The 23,668-nt window shown below is 51.8% G+C and overlaps 3 protein-coding genes across 4 annotated transcripts in view; all 3 read left to right on the top strand.

Annotated features, from left to right (window-relative positions):
- The first annotated feature begins 637 nt into the window (after positions 1–637).
- Positions 638–15,107, top strand: Ggamma30A (guanine nucleotide-binding protein subunit gamma-e). Of its 2 annotated transcripts, none has more exons than XM_011141218.2 (3): positions 638–736; positions 5,407–5,573; positions 13,808–15,107. In XM_011141218.2, exons 2-3 carry the CDS (start codon positions 5,461–5,463, stop codon positions 13,911–13,913), a joined length of 219 nt encoding a protein of 72 aa, XP_011139520.1. In that variant the 5' UTR covers positions 638–736; positions 5,407–5,460; the 3' UTR covers positions 13,914–15,107. The 2 variants fall into 2 exon arrangements, with proteins under 2 accessions (XP_011139520.1, XP_011139513.1); XM_011141211.2 differs by having other exon boundaries at positions 639–736; positions 5,359–5,573.
- On the top strand, positions 2,258–4,361 carry LOC105183222 (hemolymph lipopolysaccharide-binding protein). Its single transcript, XM_011141197.3, has 3 exons — positions 2,258–2,412; positions 3,049–3,300; positions 3,600–4,361. Exons 1-3 carry the CDS (start codon positions 2,331–2,333, stop codon positions 3,896–3,898), a joined length of 633 nt encoding a protein of 210 aa, XP_011139499.1. The 5' UTR covers positions 2,258–2,330; the 3' UTR covers positions 3,899–4,361.
- Positions 15,108–18,568: 3,461 nt separating the features above from the next.
- Positions 18,569–23,668, top strand: part of Cht7 (chitinase 7) — a 32,022-nt gene continuing 26,922 nt past the window's right edge. Inside the window, exon 1 of the mRNA XM_011141238.3 lies at positions 18,569–18,868. Coding sequence (XP_011139540.1) covers positions 18,866–18,868 — 3 coding nt within the window. The 5' untranslated portion in view covers positions 18,569–18,865. The remainder of the gene's footprint in view (positions 18,869–23,668) is intronic.

The following is a 23,668-nucleotide window of genomic DNA, read 5'->3' as shown; positions in this document are numbered from 1 at the left end:
AGTATATATTTCATATTTTGTTCTCTTTAATATGTTTAATTTTTAACCTAATAATAAGCTATAAGTATGGTAAAATAAAAAAGAGTTAGAAATATAAATCTCACGAGGAAGATAAATCAAAATTTTTTCTTAACTTCATTTTCTCAAGGAAGAAAAGAATCATATAAAAATTACTCCAATACGAGAAATATCGCTTTAACGATAAATAAGCGCTTTTTTTTAAAGCGCATTTTGTCTTTTTTTATTTTGTCTTGTTAAGAAAAAAATCGGCTTTACACTTGTAGGAGACCTTTTCAAAGGAAATGAAACAAGAAAAGAAATAGAATGGCATTGTGCTATCAGGTAATATCACATCACGTACGAGAACAGAACAATGCCCTCTATAAACGTCTATTTAATTCAATAATTACCTCTTTTAGTTTAACATACATATAAGTCGGTCATCAGAGACATTCGCATTCGCTTGGTGGATTAAGTTCAACGGCGTGCTCGTTAGCGAACGCGAGTAGGCGCACTAATGACTGAAAATATCGGCATGGAAATCACCGCTAAATTAGATTATACAGATTTTCCGAGGCTTCCGTAAGCGAATCGTGAAACCCACTAACGGACACTTCGCCGCAGAATACCTTCGTCCTCCGACAAGGTGAGTGCCACACCTGTGTGTCTCGCGATACGTAACTTCTCGTAAGTTCCAGCTAGTCGAACACAGCCGCGATTGCCAAACCGAGCCGAGGTAATCTCGAAATCATCATTCTTATCACACGACGACGAATTTATACGTGAACAATTGCAGATGTCGTGTTAGAAAGCGAAAATTCTCGCGCAACGAGATAGCTGCGGTATTTAGCCGTTTCTTTCGTGAGACGCACTCGCGTGTGTCTCGCGAGTTCGTTTAGCATTCAGCAAGAATCCAGCGAGGCCATGTCGATAGATTGAATTTGACGTTCTTGCATCTACGGGCATACGTTGTGCCTTACGCTTTGTGTGTCGAGAGATCTTTCAGTCGTCGTTACAATATTATATCACTGTTGCGACTGTTGCGTACGCGCTCGACTGACGTTAAGCGTAACCGGATTGGCGCGTGCGAGGATTAACTGCAGATTTTACGCACTCGAGGCAGGAGCGCGCGTACGCAAGAGCGACGTGGACATTTTTTGGTGCGAAACCGTGATTTTATCGCCGTGTGCTTTACCGCCGCATCGGCCGCATTGGCCGCCAGATTGCACGTTACAATGACATTTGATCTTTTCAATCGGGAATGCGATTACCTACGTTTACTTTCGCCCAGGTACGATCTCGCGCGTTTAAAGTTAAACGCGCTCGTCGGGTTACGCGCGCGCGCCTTGCATTCGCGTTTTCGCGGAAGTCGAGCCGCGGTATTCGCTTCGGACGATTGTAACGTCTGGTACGGCCTGGCGAAACAAGCAGGGCTCTCTTGCTCTCCCGTGTTCGCGGAAAAATTCTTCGGAAGATCGAGCCGTTGAATAATTTGCGGAACTTTCGCTCATGGAGTCGCTCTTCTTGAATTCCTCGATTTCGGCGAACATTTAGAGAACAGTTACAGCGCGGTTTAAGAATAACAAACGTTCCCCTCGTTGCGACCGAATGTCTCTCCCGGAGACAGTAATATTAAATTTCGTCAGAGATATCAAGTCGCTCGCGCGATATTTTAATCGCGCAATATCCCGTGTTGAAAAAACTAATCTTTATTTCTACGCGATAATGACGTCACGGAGAGTCCCGTTTGTCGCCGATAAAACTTGCTCTTCGTTGGGATTCTCCAAATTGATAAGTAACATCGTATTTCCTGCGCTAAATATCGTTGTACTTCCTGTGTCACGTTGGTATCACACGCACGCCGATTGGTGAAGTTTATTATTGGATTTATTTTGAGGTATTACGTCGTGTCGAGTCTGCCCTTTCCAACCGGATCAAATTCGGCAAATTTGCAGATCACAGCTTTTGTGTTTGAAAATCTCAAACTCTTTCCATCCGTTTGAAAAATTTGGCGACGCGCTTACACGTGTCGTCATTCTTCAATCGTCAACGAATTTTGAAGAGGAATTTTGAAAGGAAAATAATCAACGTCGTCGTTATCGTTGTCGTTGTTCGCTTACGCTGTTTCGTTCTACATGCATGTATACATTTTTTTTTTCTTTGATCGTAGTGGTGCTCACGGAACATCCTGTCGGGATGGCAAGTCCTGTACTTCCCTGTCTGTGCACGATGACGATTAATTTTATCATATTATATATAAGCACATCGCTCATTCGTTCGTAGCATTCGTTCTTGATAATTCGCGGTGTTAACACAAAGACGTAATAATTATGTTGCAATATTTGTTGGCGGCTTTGTGCGTTGCATGTTGCGTATTGGCGGACCAGTCTGACATCACGAACGGTATACAAGGTAAATTAAAATGGGAACGTAATTGCAATATTCAGGGATTCTTATTGCTCTCGGTCGCTTCGCGAAGTTAACAATCGACAAGTTCAGAGCGGAAGCTCGTCGTGTTCATAATTTAGAACGTTCTTCTTAAGCGTGTCTGAAATAAAAAATCGACAATCGCAAAGTGGATCACCTGTGGTCGATGCATTCTCGTACCGAGTTATTCAATTAGGTTCGATCCCATTATTTCCTACAAATCACACATATTTAGATTACTTATTTATTGGATTTTACTGATTATATTTCATTTATTTATATCGAAGCATCTTATATTGAAAACAATACAATACTCGTCGTAAGAATAGCTTAAAAATAAACTTACTTACATAAATATCGGATTAAAATACTGGAAGCTATCGTGTGTGTGTGTGTCTCCATGCTGGAGTGCCTTTGGAAAGTTTCAGTTCGATAAAATATCGCAGTGCGAAAATACAACGTCAAAATGTCTGCGCAATCTTGGCAGATAATTGCAGTGATAGGGACGGTCATGGATGTGTTTGCATTTCAATTACACGTACACAACGTACACTCTTTGCGGTTTCGACCTTTGACCTTCCGTCAAGTTTCGGCCGCATTGCCAGTTTTTTGTAACTCCAGGCAAATCGCTATGCGCCAGTGAAAATATGAGCCCGCTGCAACAACTGCTATGCGCATACGGTCAAGGTTCAAATTCGGCGCTGCATACCATTTTCATCAACGGGCCGCCGCTGTGGAGAGCGTCAAATTCGGCCAATCTCGTAGAAAAAGCAGGAAACGATTATCTCGTTACACCCAGCTTGGGCGCTCATAAGCTTCACAATCGCAAACTGTCGTGGAACCGCGCTCGTAGAATTTGCGTCCAGGAAGGGGGTAAGTTTCTTTTTTCTCTACAAATTCTCCTTCTCCTTACGAACGAAATGTCGCGATCTGTCGATCGAGTTCCATCCGTCCACAAACATACGTCGGACATGCTAAATCTACCGATTCTAAATCAACCGCACGCGATGGTAGAAGTTCGTCCAAGTGGATGAATCGCTCCGAAATTCGTCGATCAAATGAATTGAGTGTGCTGAAAAAAGAAAAGAAAGTAACGCTAAGAGAAAACTAAAAATCTCGCCGAAAATCTCGCGGAGGATTAACGAGACGGATAACTGCGCCTGTCGGCACAGGTCATTTGGCTGTTATCAACTCGAACTCGGAGGAGAAGCTACTGCTGCGCATTTTAGAGGAGAACAAGGTCAACCAGGCGTGGCTCGGCGTGCACGACCTGTACGAAGAGGGTGACTGGAACACGATCCTAGACGAATCCATGGAGTCATCGGGCTACACCAAGTGGACCTCGAAGATTGCCAATCTGCCCGATAACGCCGGTGGAAAGCAGCATTGCGGATTCCTGCTGAAGGACGGTGGCATGGACGATTTCGATTGTGCCAGCGCGCAATCCTTTTTCTGCGAGATCAATTTCTGAGCCGGCCGGTTCGCCGATCGTCGCTGAGCGTTCGCTCGCGCCAAGCGCGCGAGATCGCAATCGGATCCCGTAACGACACGCGATTTGCCGAAGATTCTCGTTTCACGGCGCGAGACCGTCGTGCGTTATTAAGATCGGATTAACGGCGCCGGTAACGCGGCAAGTATGCGTTATTGTAATTAATTAATAGGGTAAATGGATCAATGTCGTACACGCGCGTCCAAGCGGCGAAGGAGAGATTAGATCGTAAGTTTTATTTTTATATCGATGATAGCGCGTGAAGCACTCGTAAGGTATGTCGAGAAACGCCGCATGAGAATTATTCTTATCGCGAAGCATAATGAAGTGAGAACGAACGCGATCGCGAGATGTAAGAGCGTCAGTTCTTCGGGGAAAAATTCGTCATGGCCTCGCTTGTCGATACAGGGAGATGAAACGGAATAAAAGATGTTATCACGTGGAACGGCCTGAAAAGGCAACCGAGAGATTTATTTCTAAAAAATCTACACGCTTCTGTTTATAAAAACCCGCAGATGGAGGAAACATTTTTATGCTGCACCCTATATATTCTTCTCTCTCTCTCTCTCTCTCTCTCTCTCTCTCTCTCTCTTTCTCTCTCGTGCAACAAGTGCAACAAGATTCTTATCTGATTCGTGTAAAAGGCTGCGGAAAAAGAGAAACATAACAATGCAATGAAACTAAGAAAAGGACCTCACAGCTGAATCGGCGCTAATGCGCCCGGCCGTGCAACTAAACAATTTTCACATCTCGTTAACGTTGCACTTTGGGAGCTCATCTCCCTGCTCGGGATCCTGACTCTCCCGAAGATTGTTCCGCTTTTGAAACTTCGACGATTTCTCGATCATTTTCGTCGCGGGACATCGCGTCCCGCGATCGACACTCTCTCGGTCGCACGCCGCGCCCTTTGCCGAGCGAACGGGAAAGAAAAGTAAAAAGGGAAAGGGGAAAAAGGAGACACAAAAGCACCGCGGACCTACATACGCATACATACATACACATGCACACACGCGCATGTAAATCTGATTACATGCGTACGTGGCCTGGCCTGCCGTCAGCAGCGCGTCATCGTCGCGCGTCCCGTTCCCGTTTTCACGCGCTCGTTCGCCGAACTCGACTCCGACTCGGATCGGTTTGCATTCGTCGCTCGTGTTTCACCCGCGATGCTCGGCGTCGTAACGCGCGACGATCCATCATCATCATTATCTCTCGCGCGAGGTCGCCCGCCGATCTCCCGACGGTCTCTCGGATGCCGGTCGAGAGAGTGTGCCCGAGAGAGAGAGAGACAGAGACAGAGAGAGAGAGAGAGAGAGAGAGAGAGAGAGAGAGAGAGAGTGAGAGAGAGAGAGAGAGAGAGAGAGAGAGAGAGAGAGAGAGAGAGAGAGAGAGCCGTTCTGCCTCGTTCTGCACCCCGATGAGAGAGAGCCGCGTTCGCGTTACAGGGAGCACTCGAGATAGCACCGCTCTTCGCCCTATTGATTTTCCCGCAGAGGCGCACGCGCTATTCCGTTCCCGATTGCGACAAGGGGGGTGCGGCTGTAACCATGGATCCCAGTGTACTCGCCACCATGGACAAGGACGCACTGAAGAAGCAGATCGAGAACATGAAGTACCAGGCGTCCATGGAACGGTGGCCTCTTTCCAAGAGCATCGCGGCGTAAGTGCACGTAATCGCGCGACCGGCCGAATCGTCATTGCTTGCGCGAGCTTTTAATCCAGCCCCTCGCATACCTTTCTGCCTGCCTGCCTGCCTGCCTGCCTGCCTGCCTACAGTCGCCTCGCGAATCCTTCCGAGACGAGACATACGCCATACTCGTGCACAGGTGCTGAGGGAATCTCATCGTCTCAGTCTCGCTCGCGATCGGACTCCCTTACGTCGAGTTCTCTTACGTCGTTTAAATTCCTCGGAAACTTGTCGAGAACGCGTAAGGAGGGTTGGGGGTAGAGCAGGGGGGAGGACTATTTACGGGTGTTTGTAATCTTCAGGTACACGCTGGGCTTTCGCTGATGTTGCTTTATTTTGATCGCTACCTAAGCGTCTCGAAGGCACCGCTTATTCGTCACTCGTGTGTGTCCGAGGGAGCCACCTTGTAGAAATTTATGCAGTACTCTGCTTCTTTTAACACGTTAGAAAGTTCACGGAGCCTGTTCCGTTCTTCTTTTCTTTTTCCCGTATATCTCGAGCTCGAGCCGACAGGACTCGAGGGAAAGGTGCGATCCTTCCTTTTCGCGTTGATCGTCACTCTCGTCGCCGGACAGGTGCGATTAAGCAAAGCTCGAGGAAAACTGATCCCATCCAGCCGTGCGATCACGTCAGCGAGCGCGATCGATCGTCGCAAATGTCTCTCACGTCGTCGCCGAAGCGCGCGAGCGTTAATTATACGCAGATTGCTCTAAATTCGCGCCATCGCATCTTTCTCGCCCGACAGATATCGACGTCGCTCGGTCCCCGACCTCGATGCGATTCATCGCGGCTAATCGCGATCTTCCGGTGCTCGCGGCTCGCATTTTTTATCGGCCTCGAGCGAGGGACGTCATTAGGTTCGCGAGACAGTTCAGTTTTTGCGGCACGGGCGTCGACTCGCGTTACAAGCTTCTTCAAGGAAACACCTGAGCTGTGCAAGGCGCGCGCGCGCGCGTTATGCGAGAGCCATTTGACAGAACGGCTCGCAGTTCCTAGTTCCCTACAATCGACGACGTATTTCACGTAATTTTCACCGGCCTGTAATCACCGAACGCCCCGCCAGGCAAATCGGTTCGCGCGTAAACCCGCGTAACGCTCAGGCTCAGCTTGCCCGCGGTGGTTCGAGGCCCAATTACGCCCGCGAATGCCGGCGAATCGTGTTCGGCTAGATAAGAGATAACGAGAGTCGAAGGAGAATAATCCGAGTCGAGGAAAGCTGCCAGTTAGCTCTGTGATTATTCTTACACTCGCTCGTACGGCGCTCTTCGTCGTCGGCGAAGACTGAAATGTGACGAGCCTCTCTCGGCTCCGACATTTCTCTCTCGACGTTTTTCTCAGAATCTAAAAAGGACGTTAACGAAACAACAAGCAGTGAGAAACGCATTTGAACATTGGCCGACAGCTAAGGAAGAAACGATTTCGTCGATGACAACAATGGCGTCAACAATCACGCGCACGAGACAGCCCGATCGAATCGCCCTCCGAGTAGCCTGCCAGGCAAAGCGATCGCGTACTTTTCAGATAAATCTCGATCAGTAGCCAGTCGCGCCGCTGACAATCCGCGCGATAGCCCATATTCGGATTCGCACATTCTCCTCTCTGCACCACAGTTACTTCCAGGGAAGGGACATCGCCGCGGATCGCGGTTCATTACATCACTCGCGCTCGCGCTCGCGAGAGCGGATCATCGCCGATTCGGACTCGATTTCCCGGGGGACGGAGGCGAAAATCCTGAGCTGTCGCCGGCGAGTTCTCCTCGCGCGCGACAAGGCTGGACACGCGCGGCCGCGACGGTTTCCGGCGTCGGGAATCGCGCGGAAAGACCTCTCGTCGCCTTTCCCAGACAAATCATCTCGCGCCCATAAAGGCAAGGCGACGGCAGTCGTGCCGGCACAGTCAAGGCTGCACCATTGCCCGCGTCGCCGCGTTACACGGTGGGACAGGATCTCCTTGGACGCGCGCGCGCGCGTGGTGTGTGTCCGTTAATCGTGTTTTCGCCGCACACTCACTTTCAGCGGAGATTATTACGCGCGGCGGCGCGGCTCGCGGCGCGGCTCGCGCGGGAGGGCGCGAGATCGCGACGGTGACTCAACGGCGATGATCGATGATCTAATTGGGCCGCGGCGGCCGGCGATCGAGATCGTCCCCGCTAATAATGTAACTCGCCCGCGCGCTTTCGTCACGCGAACGAGCGATAGGCAGGGCGCAAAAAAGAGCGCGCGGATTATCCTCGCAGCCTCCGTCGCGGTCGCAGCCTGACGGACGGCGCGCCTCTAATTATACCCTGCTCGCGTCGCGTTCCGGCTAATGATCGAGCGGCGAGCTTCGCGATTGCGAACGCGAGGCCTCGCAAAATTCCGAATCTCCCGGCCGCTCTCGTCGTTCGACGTGACGTTGACGACCGCTGCTTGAGCGCGAGCGAGATGCCTTGTTAGTCTCTTTCTTTCTCTTTCTTGCCGTCCCTCCGTCCCTCCTTCTTCCTCTTTCTCTCGATGCCCGCCGACATCTTTTGCAATGCCTGTGAAATTGTTCGGAGAGACGCGCGGCCGGCTCGTAACGAGGATGCCATCAAGCGCCCGCGGCGCGACGAAGGCTTCACTTTGAATGTCGCGCGTCGACAGCGACGTTCGCGTGTTTTTCTTCGAAATTTTTCCCGCGCGTCGCTTCTTTTCGTCCCCGCACCGCGCGACGGCATTTGCTCGACGGACGCGTCTAGTTGCATTTGTCTTCGGAAAGGACGAGGTTGCAGCTCGATCCGCATGTAACCTCGCGGGAGCCATTTTTCAGGGGGTTGGTTATTGGCAAAATAATAAGGGTGAAATTTCAGAATAGAGCCTTTTCCGAATTTTGATATATTTTTGCTACTTGCTGGATAGAAATCTTTGTTGTGACTACGACAATGATAATCAATGGGGCGAGCCCGAAAAAAATGTTACCGATCTATTTTTTTCAAGTTTTTTCGGATTTCATAAAACTCTGAAGGAAAAACGCACCAAATTTAAACTATTGAATAAAAGTATAAAAAACTCAATGAACTCTAATAAACCAAAGACAAATTATTCTCCGCCATAATTTAGACTTTATAATATAAATTTGTGCTTTTGATTAAAGCAGAGCATGATTGTGAATAATGCTCTGTTTTATTTTGCTTGTAATTTATGATACGTCCTACCTTGCGTAGAAGTCTTGCTAATCTTTTCAGTATTCATTTTTAGTATATCGTAGACTCACCTGTTTAGTAAGGCGAAAGATTCGAGTGACAACTGTGAACGGTATTTAATCAGTCGGTATAAAATCGATATTTAAAATTTTAAATATATGGAATAAAATTTTCATGTTTTTTCCTATAAAGATCTTAGCCCCACCCCCCCCCCCCTCCTCCCTTAATATATATGTAAGACTTTGTATACATGCTTTTTTATAGCTAGTTTTGTAAATTACTGAGTAAGAAAACGTAGTTTTTGGTATAATAGTACTTCTGAATATTTACCAAAAAGAATTGTTCAAAAAATAAGTGGGTAACATTTTTTTCGGACTCCCCCGATTGATCATCACTGTCGGAGTCGCAACAAAGATTTTTACCATGAGAGTAGCAAATAAATATCAAAATTCGGTAAAGGCCCTATTCTAAAGTTTTACCACAATAAGATCTATAATTGATCCTGTGAGATTCAATACAAGTCAGACTCGTCGTTAACATCGCGCACGCTCGGAACTCGAGCGGTAGCCTGGTAGACATCGGTCCTCGCGCACGACGGGGTTGATTTGCGAGCGAGTGCGCTTTTTCCGACCGTCGCCGATGACGAATATCGGATACTCCGGTAACACATCGACACCCGCGGACGACAAGCCGTCGAAAAGCCGCAAACATCCGCGAACTCGCGGCAGCCTCACCTCAGGTTTCGCAACAGCCGGGGTTGCGTCAGCGCGACGAAAGGTGCGGGAGAGCAGGATCCAGGAAGCGGGGTGGAAATGCATTGTCGTGTTGCCACAGGGGCGCGAGATCAGGTCGATCGGCGGCTGGTAGAGACGAGAAACGGGAAAGAAAGGCGAGGGGGAAGCAACGGGAAAGACGACGGCGGCTGCGGGGAGAGGCGGGAGAGACGGGACGGCGGCGAAGGAGGTGCCGCCTTTCACCGCGCCGCGCTCTCGCTCCCGCCGGAGTCTCTCGCGAGAGACCGCGGAAACTTTTTTGCTTTCGCTTTGTTTTTGCTTTCGCGCGGCGCGAGAACGGACGGACGGACGGACGGACGGTCGGACGACGCGCGCGCGCGCGCGCTCGCTGAAAACGCGTCGGTTCCGCGTCGTTCCGCAAGCCGGAGCACACGCCGGAACTGCTGCCAGCCGCGGCGCCTATTTCCCGCACGCTCACGGATCGCCGAGCCGCGGCCTATTAGCGCGCCGCGATGCGCTCGCGTCTCGCGGTTTCCCCGCTAACGATCGAATTCCGATGTAATCAGCGCCTTTGACAGCCTCGGCGAGGCGCAAAGTTACGGAAACCTTCCGCGGTAACTCGAGCTCCGCTCAGCGTTGTGCCGCGCGTTTTCCGCGGCGCAGCCGCATTTTCCGCAGTTTTTCCGCAGCGACCGCTGATGACCGCGTTAGCGCCGGAAATATCCGCGAAGCGGCTCTCGCCATCTCAGCCGAGAAATTTCAGCCAGTTGGGAATTTAACGTTCGCAGTTCCGAGCGAGCCGAATTTTCAGACGAAGTTGTTTTCCTCGCTCGTCCTCGAATCCTCGTCTGGTTCCCGCTCGGTTGCGCAAACTGGGACTTCTTTTCCCAGGCAATCGTTGAGACGAAATGTCCAGGAGACGCAAACGGTCGCGAGTAGCGCGTCGAAGAGCTGGCTCGAGCGGAGCGTTGCCTCGGCCGCTTCTCTCGCCGGTTCCTGAATTCAGGATGACCTCCTTTAAACCCGACCGAACTTCGGCGCCTCTCCGCCTGTTGCGTCGCTGCTGTTGCGGCGACGCGCTCCGCAGAGCTCCGAGCGCGCTCCCGTTTTCACGCGCGGCTCTCCGCGCGAGAATTCCCCGCGCGTCGTCCTCGTTGGCGATAACAATGAATCGCCGATGACCGGCCGTGTAGATTTGAGATCGCCGCCGCGGCTGTCTTCCTCGTCGCTCGCCGATCGCGAGTCAACCGAACTGATCGAGAGAGCTCGTCGTCTCTCGTTTAACGCGCTTCTTCTTCCCTCGGCATTCGGATGACTCTGGAATCTGTGGGATTTTCCGGCGTCTCGTCCAGCCGCTTCGCTCGGTCTTCGTGCGTCAAATCGCGCAACTTCCATCGGAATGACCGCGCAGATAGGACACGAAAGTCTGACGGACGGCGAAGTCGAGCGTAAAGCGAGCAGAATCGCGCGCTCACTCCTTCGCGACAGATTCGCTCGATGGCACTTGCTCGATATCGTGCCGCGAGAGTCGAGCCGCGCTCCGATTCCGCCGAGAGTTTTCATTATATAAACGACGGCCGATCGAGTAATAGACGGCCCGGCTGAGATCGCGCGCGCGCGCGCGCCGATCGATCGGCAGGCGGCGTTGCGACACGCGGATGCCGGAAGGTCATTCACCCTAATTTAAAAATTGCGCGACGCGGACCCTGATAAGTGAAAGTTCGCGATTCCCGCACGAACTCTGATAATCGCCACCAATCAGGCGTGCGAGATGCACGCTCGTCGTTAACGACATCAAATTTACGCGCGCAACGCAAGGTAAGATAAGGCAAGAGGACTATCCGAGAGGAGAGCTCTGTTGCGGAAGCAGACGTCGTGCGTCCTTTCTTTCCTTTCGACATGGAGAAATTTGGAAGAACCGCTCCGTCGGTTCGCACGAGATTCTCTCTGGCCAGTGCGGCTCGTGTTTTTTACGCACTGCGATAGTCGCGTTAACCTTCGTTAACAACGAAGGTCTTATTCCTTTCACGTGATGGAAAAATACATCTTTATGAGTTTATAAAAATTCCTCAGGAATGTGCGCGCAACCGATATCCTTAACAAGCGGCGATATTCATATTAACATTCACGTGACGAATAAGGTCTCGTTTTCTCCGCGTCGTAGGATCCTGAAGAATGCAAAATGCTTCGTTCGCGCAGGATTCCCCGCGTCACGAAGCGATATCCTTCGGGCTGCGCGACATTCAACGGTATAATATAACGAAGTCGATAACGTCTTATCCTTGCCACGTTACACGACTCAGAGAGGAACGTCGTGCTGAACCCTCGTAGAACACTCATTTCAAAATTCAAGTCTGGTGTTAGGATCAATTTGATTGCCGCAAGTAAATTGAAGTTGAAGTTCACATGTAAAGTGTAAAGTAAACAAAGCAACGATGTATTTTATAGTTCGATAGAGCCAGGAGCCGAAAGATGAGATCAATCGGAGAAAATTTCCATTCCAATGAATTTCAAAAAGAGGCAAATTGACACCAACGTCCGTTGAGGGTTAATTACACAAGACTTTCCTGTGGGTGTAGCCGATATCCTCCTGCGATATTCGTCCTGATACGCTCATACGAAGAGAGTCGTCCTTTCATGCATAACGCTGACGGATCGAGCAAAATGGCTGAAAAAAATTCTCTCTCTCTCTCTCTCTCTCTCTCTCTCTTACGAGCGCAAGAGCATCCAAAGCCCGCGAGTCGCCCATTGGTCTGTTCTTTTTAGCTATAAGTTAGAATGAGACAACTATATTTTTTCTCACTTCAACTTATTGCACCAGTTCAGTAGTGCAGCTAAAAAGAACCGACTCCCATATCAGCGACGAATATTCTGATCTGGACGCGTTAGCGAAGCGACCAGAGAGACGCGGCAATCCTTGCTCGGCTGACCTCGCGCTGCCCATTCACGCGAGCGCGAGCGCGCCGTGTCATTGAAGCCGCACTTGCCGCTTGCGCCGCTCGGCGCGAACAAAGTTCACCGAGAGAGGCGGAGCGTGCAAACAGTGCTCCAGCGCGATTTCCGATCCATTTGTCGCGAATCGCGCCGCCGCGAAAGTCGCGAGTGCCGGTGAAGGGTCAGCGATGGCGCGAGGCGAGCGGAACGGTCGTATCCCGCGGGAAGGAATTCCGCGGATATTTCTCGCGCGAGCGCGCGAGAGCCCGCCTTCGGCAACAAAGTCCGAAAGCTTCGTGCTCTGTCGGTCCGTCTGTCGGCCGGCCACCCGCCTGGCCGCTTGCCGTGCGCGCGACTCTCCTTGAACGCAAAATCGGCCGCGCGCAGTCCCTTTCACCGTCGACTTCTTCGCCGTCGAACGGAACGGCCGCCGGCTCGCTCCGCGAGTAAACGCCGTAAACGCGCGGCCGTGCGGAGGCGCGAACTTATCGGCGATCTGATAAATCGCGGCTAACCTATCGCGCGTGCACCACCGCCTCTCCGCGAGGACATTCTCCGGGAGATCCTGGAAAACTGATCTCCGCCGGATAGGATTTCTCCCCCGAGTTCATAGGAGAACAGCGACGCTTTCAGGAAAGTCGCGCGCCGGGCTGACGGCCGGTTGATGCTTCCTCTTCTACCTTTGCACGTTCATCTGTTTGGTATCGCCTCATAAAGGATCGGTGAAGGATGTCTCGCCTGTTTGGACACGAATAAATAAACGGACGAATGAATGAAACTGCGCGCGGAAGAAAAATCGCCACTGTTTTTACTCGAGGCGCGCGGACGCGATCCTCTCATGCGTGTGTTCCTCTCATGGGGAGTTATATATCGAGTCTCTCGATATGTTATTTTTACATATTGACGAGCGCGCGTCGCACCTCTCTCTCTCTCTCTCTCTCTCTCTCTCTCTCTCTTTCGAGAAAGAGAGGACGTCTGATGAAAATTTGTCTTCATACTCCGGGACACGAGACGCGATCGATCACACCTTCCTCTCGCGGGCGTAAATGAATCACTGCTCAAGGAGCAGCGGGCGAGGGAAAGAAGAGCAGAAAAAGAAATGCAAGCTCGTGCGAGGATAAAGATAGTCGCGAGGAAACGAATGATTAATTTCGGTAGAGAGAGAGAGAGAGAGAGAGAGAGAGAGAGAGAGAGAGAGAGAGAGAGAGAGAAAGAGAGAGAATCACAATCGCACGCTCATTGCGCCACCGTCCCCTCTTAGGTAAGCCGCGACGGGGTAAACGCACGCCGGCGAGGCTGCAATTTCAGCATTACGCGAGAACAGCGTGCGCGCGAGCGAGCGTGTATATACACACTGACCCTCTTCTTTATCCCCGCAGGATGCGGGAGTACGTTGAAGAAAACGAGAAGAATGACCCGCTGATACACGCGCCCGACAAGAAGAACAATCCCTGGGCCGAGAAAGGCAAGTGCATAATCATGTAATCGAGCCGGAGCGGAGGAAGGGCAGCAGCAGAAGAAGGAAGCGTGCATACGCGAGCGTGCGAGGAGGAAGAGAGGAGGAGGAGGAGGAGGAGAGCCGGTCGTTCATCCGCGGCGAGAGGAATCTCGGACAGACCACGAAAAGGTGGAGTAGCAGGAGAGCCGGTGGAAGAGATCGGCAGCGGCAGAGGAGGAAGAGGAAGAAATCGGCGGACGCTCGCGGCGCGGCTCGATCGCGGCGGATCCGCGATCGAGCCGCGATCGAGACGCGATAGCCGCCGAAATGAGAAGAACGAACGCGCGCCGATCTCGATCGCGAAGCGACGGCGTCCGGTCGATCACGAGGACGCACCGTCTCGCTCTCGCTCTCCGGATCGTTCGCCGCTCCTCCGGGACCCTGGTTTCCCAGTCTTTCGCTTACTCTGCGAGAATCTGCCGATTCTCCATTACCGTCGCGTCCTACGTCGCCGGCGATACACAGCGTTGTCCCTCGTACCGATCGCGCCATTCGCGAGAACAATCGTAATCGTAAGAGCGCTCGCGCGCACTCCGAGGCGGCTCGTGAATCTTCTTCACCCCCCCGTACGATTTACCATCGCGTGCGCGGGAGGAAACGAGAAAGGACGATTTGTCGTCCGTTCGTACGACGTCGTCGCTCGATCCCGATTGAAAATCCCCGAAAAGTCCCGAGTGCGAGTAGTCGCGCAGCCGCGACCAAGCGAAGCGCCTCAAACCCGATCGTTCTTGCGCTCGCGGGTTTCCCCGACGGAGAGCGAGGACGAAGAGGCGAGCAGGAGGAGAAGGAAATCGGAAGAATCGTGCCGCTTGCCGCCGTCTGGCAGTCGTCCTCCGGTACGATCGATCGACCGACCGATCGATCGGTGTCAATCGGTCGATCGGCCGATCGACGTCGCCTCGCGCACATCTCACCTCGCCGATGCACTTGCCGTGTCGAATGTCCCCCCGTAAACCACCGGCGACCCACCGTCAATGCGATTTACCGTAACGCTACGTGTACGCGTGCGTGCTATATTCTCGCGTGTATTGTATAAGAGACACACAGTTGTTACTATTGCGATGTAAATTCATTACGACGAGAGTCACGACGATTGATCCTACTGCGACATTATGTATCTCTGCGCAAATTTCTTACCACACACAGGATTAAGGACGAGGAAATATAACATGAGCATCAACTGAAGTCCCCTTTCTCTCTCGTTTACCGATCCATTTCTCGTTGTCTTTCCGCCTCCCTCGGGAAGACGCGATCGCGGTTTCGCAAAGTCACACCTCGTACGAAATATCTCATTCGACCGAACGGCCGAGAGGAAGAAAAGACCTCTCCCGTCCGCTCCTCCACCCCCCCCTCCCCCTCCCTCCTCCACCCGCTCCGACTCTCGATTCGTCGTAATCGTCGGACACTTGAAAATCGAGGCTCTCCGGTCACGAGCGCGTTGAGTAATCCACCCGTTGACACGCGCGGAAAGGAACGTGGGAATAACTTATAACAAATAACTCCTCGCAGAAGTAATTTTCGAAACCCGACGGAGTCCGGCGCGAGCGAGCGAGCGCCTATTACCGCTGCGCGAGAGAAAGGGTTAACGACCGTTTCGCGGTTCAAACTGCGGCGCGCGCGATCGCCGTGCGGGCGAGATTTGTATTTCTCTATAACGTTAATTATGCAGATATCGCGCGCGCGGGTCGTTAAAACAGCCGGCCGAGAGAAAGGAGCGCGCGCGGTTGCATTTTCACGCTGAAATTCTTACACCCGCTCGAGCTTAAGCGCGGCGTCGGCGGCGGCGGCGTCGGTGAGGGGAAAACGCCGGGCGAGGAGGAAAACCCGCAGGAAGAGGAATCCACGAGGAGGAGGAGGAGGAAGAAGAAGAACCGACGGACAGGCGCTTTCGCCTTTTGAAAACGAGCCGACGACGGAGCGTGCCATCGCGATAATTAGCGAATTAGAGGAGTCCTGTTACTTTCGTCCTCATCTTCCCTCCTCTTCCTCTCCTCCCTCCCTTAATCTGGCTAAAGCCACGCAGGTGTGAATCACTGCGTGCGATGTACCTGCGGGATGATTTAACGCTAATGAGACGGAAGAGCTCGTTACGCGGCGCGTGCGACTCGACGTTGCCGTTTGAGTTACCGCCGATCGTTACCGTTGGAGGATACAAAGGATCACGAGTGACGGATCCTGAAAGATGAGCCGTCCAGCCGGATGCCGGATTCGCCTATCTTCGCAGCAGTGTTTCAGCAGACGCACGATCGATTGTAATGCGCGTTGTGACCGTGAAGACAGAGAAAAAATGAGAGAGGGAGGAAGAGAGAGAGAGAGAGAGAGAGAGAGAGAGAGAGAGGAAGAAAAAAACAGGTCGCGCTAATCCTCTCTGAATCGTTTCCCGAGGCGACAATGAATCCGTCGTCGCACACGTCGTCTGCAGGATGTCTTTAACGTGCAACACTCAATAGAAATGCATTCTGGAAGTAATTTGCCGGCGACCGCTCTTCTTTTCTTCAGCGGAAGTTCTCTAACTTCGTTCTTCATTATACCGACCTTTTAGATAAGATAATTATGGCGATACGATCAACCAAAGCAGACCAGTAATCAAGAGCTTGTACGGAAGCCCGCCGAGCGCGGAACATCTTCCTTATAAGATACGTATTCTTTCGTACATTATGAACCTCGCGGTTTCTCGCTCAAGGAGAGCTTTTTCAATTTATACGTGCGCCAAGGATAATATTATAACACAACAATATTTCGTATTATCAGGAAAATATGAAAATAATATAAGAGATATCATAGAAATAAAAAATTGAGGCAAAATGATCTCACAGTAAACCATAAATGCAGAATTTTACTGATCGATCGAAAACACTCGATTAAATCCACCGATATCGACCAATGAGATTGTCATAAGCCTTGTTAATTATTATAATTATTACAAAAGTCTCACGTTCTCGGTCTCTCTCTCTCTCTCTCTTGAAAATTTCGGGAAAGCCGCGAACTTTCGTTCAGAGTTTAAATTTCGCAACGAGAAGTACTGAAATATCGCGAGAGTACTGAAACATCGCTGATAAAATTATTACAAGCCTTGTTAATTATTATAATTATTACAAAAGTCTCTCTCGAAGATTTCTGGAAAGCCGCGATCTTTAGTTCAGAGCTTAAATTTCGCAACGAGAACCACTGAAATATCGCGAGAGACTAAGATGTCGTTGATAAAATTACTATATAAATTACATTAATTATTACAATTATTATAAATCTCTGGTTATTAGTTTTAAAGTCTAAATTTCGCAGCAAGGAGTACCGATATCGCGGGAAACACCGGAAGTGACTCGCGAGAGGACGCGAGCGCGCACAAGTGCGCGTCTCATTGGTTCACGGCGCAGGACAATGCCGCGCGGCTCCTGCGCGTAGGAGATTCTCCTCGCGAGAAGATTTTCACGCGAGGCGAGCGCGCGCGCGACCATCCTCCGTTGTGATTCCTCGGCGGCGAATCGATCGTCGACTTTCTATGTCTCCGGCCGGCGGGAAATCGCCAGATTCGGTTTCGACCCCGTCTCGGAAGACGATTATTTATGCGCATAAACATCGCGCGCCACGTGGATTATTTATCGACGGCGTATCGTGGCCCGGCTATTCTCCGCAAAGTAATTGCGCGATCGCTATCGACAACTTGCTGGAACATTTCCCCAATTATATGGCGAGCGTTGCGACATTAGAATAACCGATCGATTACGTGTATACCAGTCGCATTATGCACGCCCGGTCGTGCTTCACATTAAACTCGCGCGGCCGCGCGCGATCACGAAGTAGACAACGATTTCCTGCTACATTGTGCGTTATACTTATACGTCTCGCCTCATGCGGCCGGCCAGTATCGCTCCGCCGCGAATAAAAATCAAAATGGAATGTCAGCGGGAGCGTGTCCGTTCCCGAGGAATTCCAACGCTACCGATATTCGAGCACGAGATCGCGTACGTTCTTCCAAACTCATTCAGCGGCCGAATGAGAGAGGGAGGGGCTCGATCGCGAGCGTATCGTAATGTCGTAATCTCCGAATCTCAATATCCCAGCTGGGACGGTCGAAAAAGTCCGAGGTGTCGCACGGGAGGATCGACCGACGCGAATAAATGATCGGCATTGGCGTGTAACTGACCGCCAGGCGAACCGCCCGACGTCTTCGCCAACGCCGATCTTTCGCGCGCCGCTCTGTGCGACCGATTTCAGCTACAGTCGCGTGCTGTCGCTTACTATACGCAAAATGAAAGGCAGCTTTAATTGCCATCGCGGCTGCGACGACGACGACGACGACGACGACGACGACGACGACGAAAACGATGTCTTCGTCGTCACCGCCGCCGTCATCTGGAAATGTGCTGCGAAAATGTGCAGCGCGCGAGCAAGAAAGAGAGAGGCTGCACCCTGCTCAGGTAGAAAGAGGGAGGCAGTGACTGAGAGAGAGAGAGAGAGAGAGAGAGAGAGAGAGAGAGAGAGAGAGAGAGAGAGAGAGAGGGAATAAGAGAAAGAGAGTGAGTAAGAGAGAGAGTGAGTAAGAGAGAGAGTGAGTAAGAGAGAGAGAGAGAGAGAGAGAGAGAGAGAGAGAGGTAGCACATCTAGAGAGAGGGAAAATGAAAGAGAGCGAGAGAGAGAATGACAGTAGGCTGGTTCGCCGCAGTCAGTGTTTCCCGAACTGCTGTCAGTGACAGTTCATGCGATCATGCGGCGGCGGATCCTCGATCATTGATCCGTATCATTCACGAGATCCCTCCGAGTTTTTTTGCTCCGACAGTTCTGTCGCGTTGTTGAGTTTTCTCTTTTCTACGTTACGCTGTTCTCCCGTTCTTCGTAAGGCACTGTCCCGGGGGGATTTTTCGTCGGCTGTCTGCACTCGCGCGCGGCTCGGTACAACGGACAGTTGTTGTTGTTGTTATTTTGACTGATTGGAGCAATCATGGTGAGTACGATTCCGCAGCGCTGCGCTGGATCTCCCATGAGGTTCGATCGAAGCGCGATACGCAAAGTGTGATACTTTTCAATTCGCCAACTCGCGTTGTCTCTCTGGCTCCCTCGAGTCTCGGAGAATGAGTGGTCGAAATAACCCCCCCCGCGTTTATCTGAAACAGCAATCCTCATCAAGTATCGGTATTTCTCCCCTCAGGAGGCGACTCATTCTCGACGTAATGATCTCGCGGCCGAGAAAACAATTCAATCACGTCGGGCTCGAGGGAGGACCAGTTTGACGAGAGGCCCCGCGAGAACCGACGAGGACTTTCGAGTTCGAGCTTGCGCTCGTGTCACTTCCGATGAATATCCCGACTCGTCACCATGCGCGATTATTGATTCCACACATACCTATTTGCGTGCATTATTACTACATTATACTTAATCGGTCGTGTCAAATGGAGAGAACGGCAATTTTCCATACTCTCCGTCTCTCTTCGTCCGTCGATCCGCGCTGAGCGTGAAACGCGCCGTTTCATCGGTCGACGATCCGTCTCGGACCGTCAGAAGCGGAGAGATCGTGGTCGCTCGCATTTTCGCGGCTATTCATCGGGAAGAGTCACGCAGCCGTCGCTCATCCTCGAATCGGCAGTCGCGACCGGATCTGCCCGGGCGTAACGTCAACGCTCCCCCTCGCGCGCGCAGTGCGATTTTCGAGCTCGTCCGATTTTTCCCCTCCCTCCTCCTCCTCTTTTCGCCCGTCTTTTTCCTTTTCGTTGCACGACGGAGTTATTACATCACGCATGGATTCATGCGAGACCAGCGCGTGGAACCGGTCTGAAAAGAGATCTATTCGAGCAGGATTGAAACGACCGCGCGCGGGATCGCTCGGCGTCCGTGTCGTTACTAGGGCGTAGACTTTGTCGCAGCTGACGATTAATCAGTGCGAGTTTCCCGAAGCTTCATAATTACACACATGCCGGCGATGTATAATCGGTTCTATTAAAATGGCAAGCGTTCCACACGTGCAACTCCCTCGTTAGATCGAAAAATCCGAGCGCCGAGCGCGAGCCGCTCCGTGTCGCGGTTGTGCAAGGCGCGGGAATGTAAAACCTCGGAATTATCTCCACGACGGCCGATAGACAGGCCATTATCGTCTCTAACAATTTTGTAACGGTCGTCCGTTGCACCGCCGAGAAATATCGCGGTGTCGCGATTACCTCCTCGTTCATTCTCTCCTCTCACGCGGATATATTTATATCCCGCGAGGGGGTCGACGAACCTTCTCCCATTATTATATATCTCAATTATTCGTACAATTTTCTCCGCTGCGCGACAGAAGTTACAAGGTAAAATGCCGTCGCTTACGAGACGCGACTCTACTCTCCTCTCATTCAACAAGCCGGAATGACTCGTTGTTGTCTTCGGGACACTTTACAACGTCGGGCGAATAATGAAGCAATTTACCGAACTGTTGAATAACTGGTTAACGAGTCGTCAGCGGACGGCATGAGAATGCTATAAAATGAGAGTCCCAGTCATCCGTATCGATGCTCTCTCGGCAGCGGCGTTATATCACGGAACGAAAAGAGAGAGACAACTGGAGCAACACTTACATATCGGCGATCGACGGATCGGCCGCGCGATAAAACCCGCGCCGCTCCTTCGGGGCGGACTTTCGATCGCGCCTTTCCGCGAAAAATCGCCGCCGATCCCGATCACAATCGGACAATTTCGCGGCGGCTGTCGCGGGCTGTGCGGTCGCGCTGTGCACGCACACAGCGTCAGGACCTTCGTCGCTGTACCAAGAAACTCGTTCTGTCCTTCCGGGTTACCTGAGAGTCCTCTCACTTTCGTCGTGCGACGACCTCGTGCCGACGCGCTTTTTTTTTTCTCTCTCTCCTTTTTCGTTATAACGGCATAAATTCGCGCCGGATGGTGCGACGTCCGGCGAATTTGTCAAGTCACAATCGCGCGATCCGTCTGATCCTCGCGTGGGCGTCTTCTGTATCCTCCGTGCGGACGTGCGAACGGACGTATCGAGCGCGATGGGGGAAGAAAGAAGCGCCGAGGAAAGGATCGCGTATATATTCCACGCCGCGTCGGGCTGCGTCTTCGCGCATTCATCGCGGATTCACCTGTTCACGCAGCGTGAAAGCGCCGCGCGGATCGCTCTCGCGTAATTGAATCGACAGCTCGGTGGACGTTTTTCACTTTTCACTTTTCGTCGTTTCCAATCCTGCGAGAGCCGAGCCCCGCCGAGCGGCCGTTCGACTCTCTCGCCGCACTCGCGGCTGCGGCCGCGGAAACAGAGAGAACAGGAGGTTGGAACGCGTCTCTCGAGCCGGAGGAAAGAAAAGTTGCGCCACCGCCGCCAGCGTCGCTTTCCTAAATCGGCTCGCCGCGGCGGCCGAATTGAGGAAAATCACGCGACCGATTGTTGTTCGTCTTACCTGGCGCTTTTTGCGCGGCGTTCTCTGTTCTTGCGCGCAGCGTTCGGTGCTCCTCGCCGATTAATCACCGACGGGCCGGCGGGAGGAGGAGGAGAAGGAGGAGGGGAGGGCCTCTTTATTGCAGCGTTCTCATTTGCATTTCTTTGGGCGATTCTTCCTCTCGAAACGGCCGATTCGATCATTCGCGATATGTGAGCCGATATTTCAGCACCGGGAGGGAGAGAGAGAGAGAGAGAGAGAGAGAGAGAGAGAGAGAGACCGCATTCTCCTCGTTGCGGCGTCTAGTGCCGACGAATGAGAGAAAGCGCAAGAGTTTTGAGAGTGCATGCCGTATTTATCGCGCTACGGCCATTTTCAAGGTAAGCTTTTCTCGCGTAAGCGCGAGCCAGGCCTTGTCGAAACCGCAAGCGTCGCTCGGTTTCTCCGGCCGGCGACACAATGAGCGTCCGTCCCGCGTTATTTTCACCGCGATACTAACACAGAATGTCACTCGGTCTGGCGTGCTTCTGTAAAAATTCAGCGTACTTTCTATATCACTCCGTCGCGCTTGGAAATACCGAATTATGCGGTCGTACGAGCGACGTAACGTCGAGCGATGAACCAGACCGCCGCGCTTCGCGCGAGCGTTTCCTCCTGGGGGGGTGGAAAAACGTTAGCATTTATTTCCAACGGATGTCGCGAGGCGAGTTGCTTCTCTTCGTCCTACCCAAAGGATATCCTCCGTCGCGATACAAGGGGATTGCGCTGAATTATTAATGAGCATGGCTAATCGTGACTGGCCGGTGTAACGGTGAAGAAAGAGAAGAAAGGAAGAGACGCTCGCTTCTTTCGCGCGCGCGGTGAAACCGCCGAGAGAGAATCAGGTTTTACAGTGTCGCGTCAAAACACTCTTTGACATTCGCAACACCCGCCGGCGCGCCGAGCGACGTATTTCGACGTATCGTTTCGCACGTCTGGACGAGCACGCTTCACTCGGGTCGTTTCTCACTCGTCCGATGAGTTTTCAAGCTAATCACACGCATACACACGGTGCTAATAACAGGCCCCGGTATAATGAGACCCACGCGCGTCTCTGGCGTTGAGTCAGGTATTTTCTTTTTTCCGTCCTCTCCTTTAGATACGTCCGGGCGTTTAATCGATCATCGATATTCGCGCGAAATTTGCATCGCGAGCGTCGGCTTTTGCGCGTCCACGCATATATTCATAGATCCGCCTGCGAGTCGAGTCCGGGATAATCGCGTCATAATCGCGGTATCGCTTTACCGCACCGAGTCGTTTCAATAAAATATAACATTAACGACGGGCCGGGCGATAAAATATCAATGCGAATTAGCGATTTCGCTGTGAAACGCATCGCACGGAGCGTCAAGTTTCGCCCGGGGAGTCAATTAGGCGCAACAACGCGCCGTAAATTACATCGCACGCACGCGTTCGCTCATCGATCGATAAACCAACCTCCTCGATGCGAGATCGCCGCGAAAAAAGCCAAGCGTTGCTCGCCTTACAGTTAAATGCAATTCGCGATGTGTTTACGACGGCGCCGCGGGCGTTTTATACGCGTGTATACGCGCCTATCGGTAGATAAATCCGAGAAAGAAGAGAGAGAGAGAGAGAAGAGAGCAAGAGAGAGAGAGAGAGAGAGAGAGAGGGAGAGAAGGTTCGCGGAGAGATCCTCGAGACAAAAATCGTGCCTCACCGGCTAAGGATAGGGATAAGCGCAAACTGACGGCGCAGCGAACGCGCGGAGCCGGTCGCAGGATAAAATATTTAGCCGCGCGCGCTCGCGCGGCCGAGGAACCGGAGACACGTTCTGCACCGTCAGCCTCGGGAGAGCGAGTGAACGGGTGCAGGTCCACCGGACGGGGTGAACTCCGCGATAGAAATTCGACCGGATTCCACCCGGCTTTCTATCACAATCCTTTTTACAACGGCGTTACGACGCCGCATTGTGCGCCATTTATCTCGAATTACGAGCCGGAGACCGCGCGTGCGCGCGAGCGTACGTGCGACGTACTAAACGGGTTCTTCAAATGACATCAAGACGTGGAAAGTAACGACGACGGCGACGTTAATAGATCCGAGCGAGGTGCGCTTGCACGCGTCGATGTGTCCAACGTGGCGGTCCTTTCGTCATTGTTACTTTTCAAGAACTATGCGCGCAGCTGTCGGACGCGTATCTGCGGATGACTGATGAGTCCTTCTCTCTTTCTCTCTCTCTCTCTTTCTCTCTCTCTCTCTCTCTCTCTCTCTCTCTCTCTCTCTCTCTCTCTCTCGTGATCGATAATCTGAATGTTAGAAATGTCAGTGCATTACGGACGATAATTTGAATGCGTTACGAATGCCTCAACAATAAAGCACTT

The sequence above is a fragment of the Harpegnathos saltator genome, unplaced genomic scaffold, assembly GCF_003227715.2.
Source record: "Harpegnathos saltator strain DR-91 unplaced genomic scaffold, Hsal_v8.6 scaffold16, whole genome shotgun sequence".
Classification (NCBI taxonomy): Eukaryota; Metazoa; Arthropoda; class Insecta; order Hymenoptera; family Formicidae; genus Harpegnathos; species Harpegnathos saltator.
This window is presented reverse-complemented; position numbering and strand designations above follow the sequence as displayed.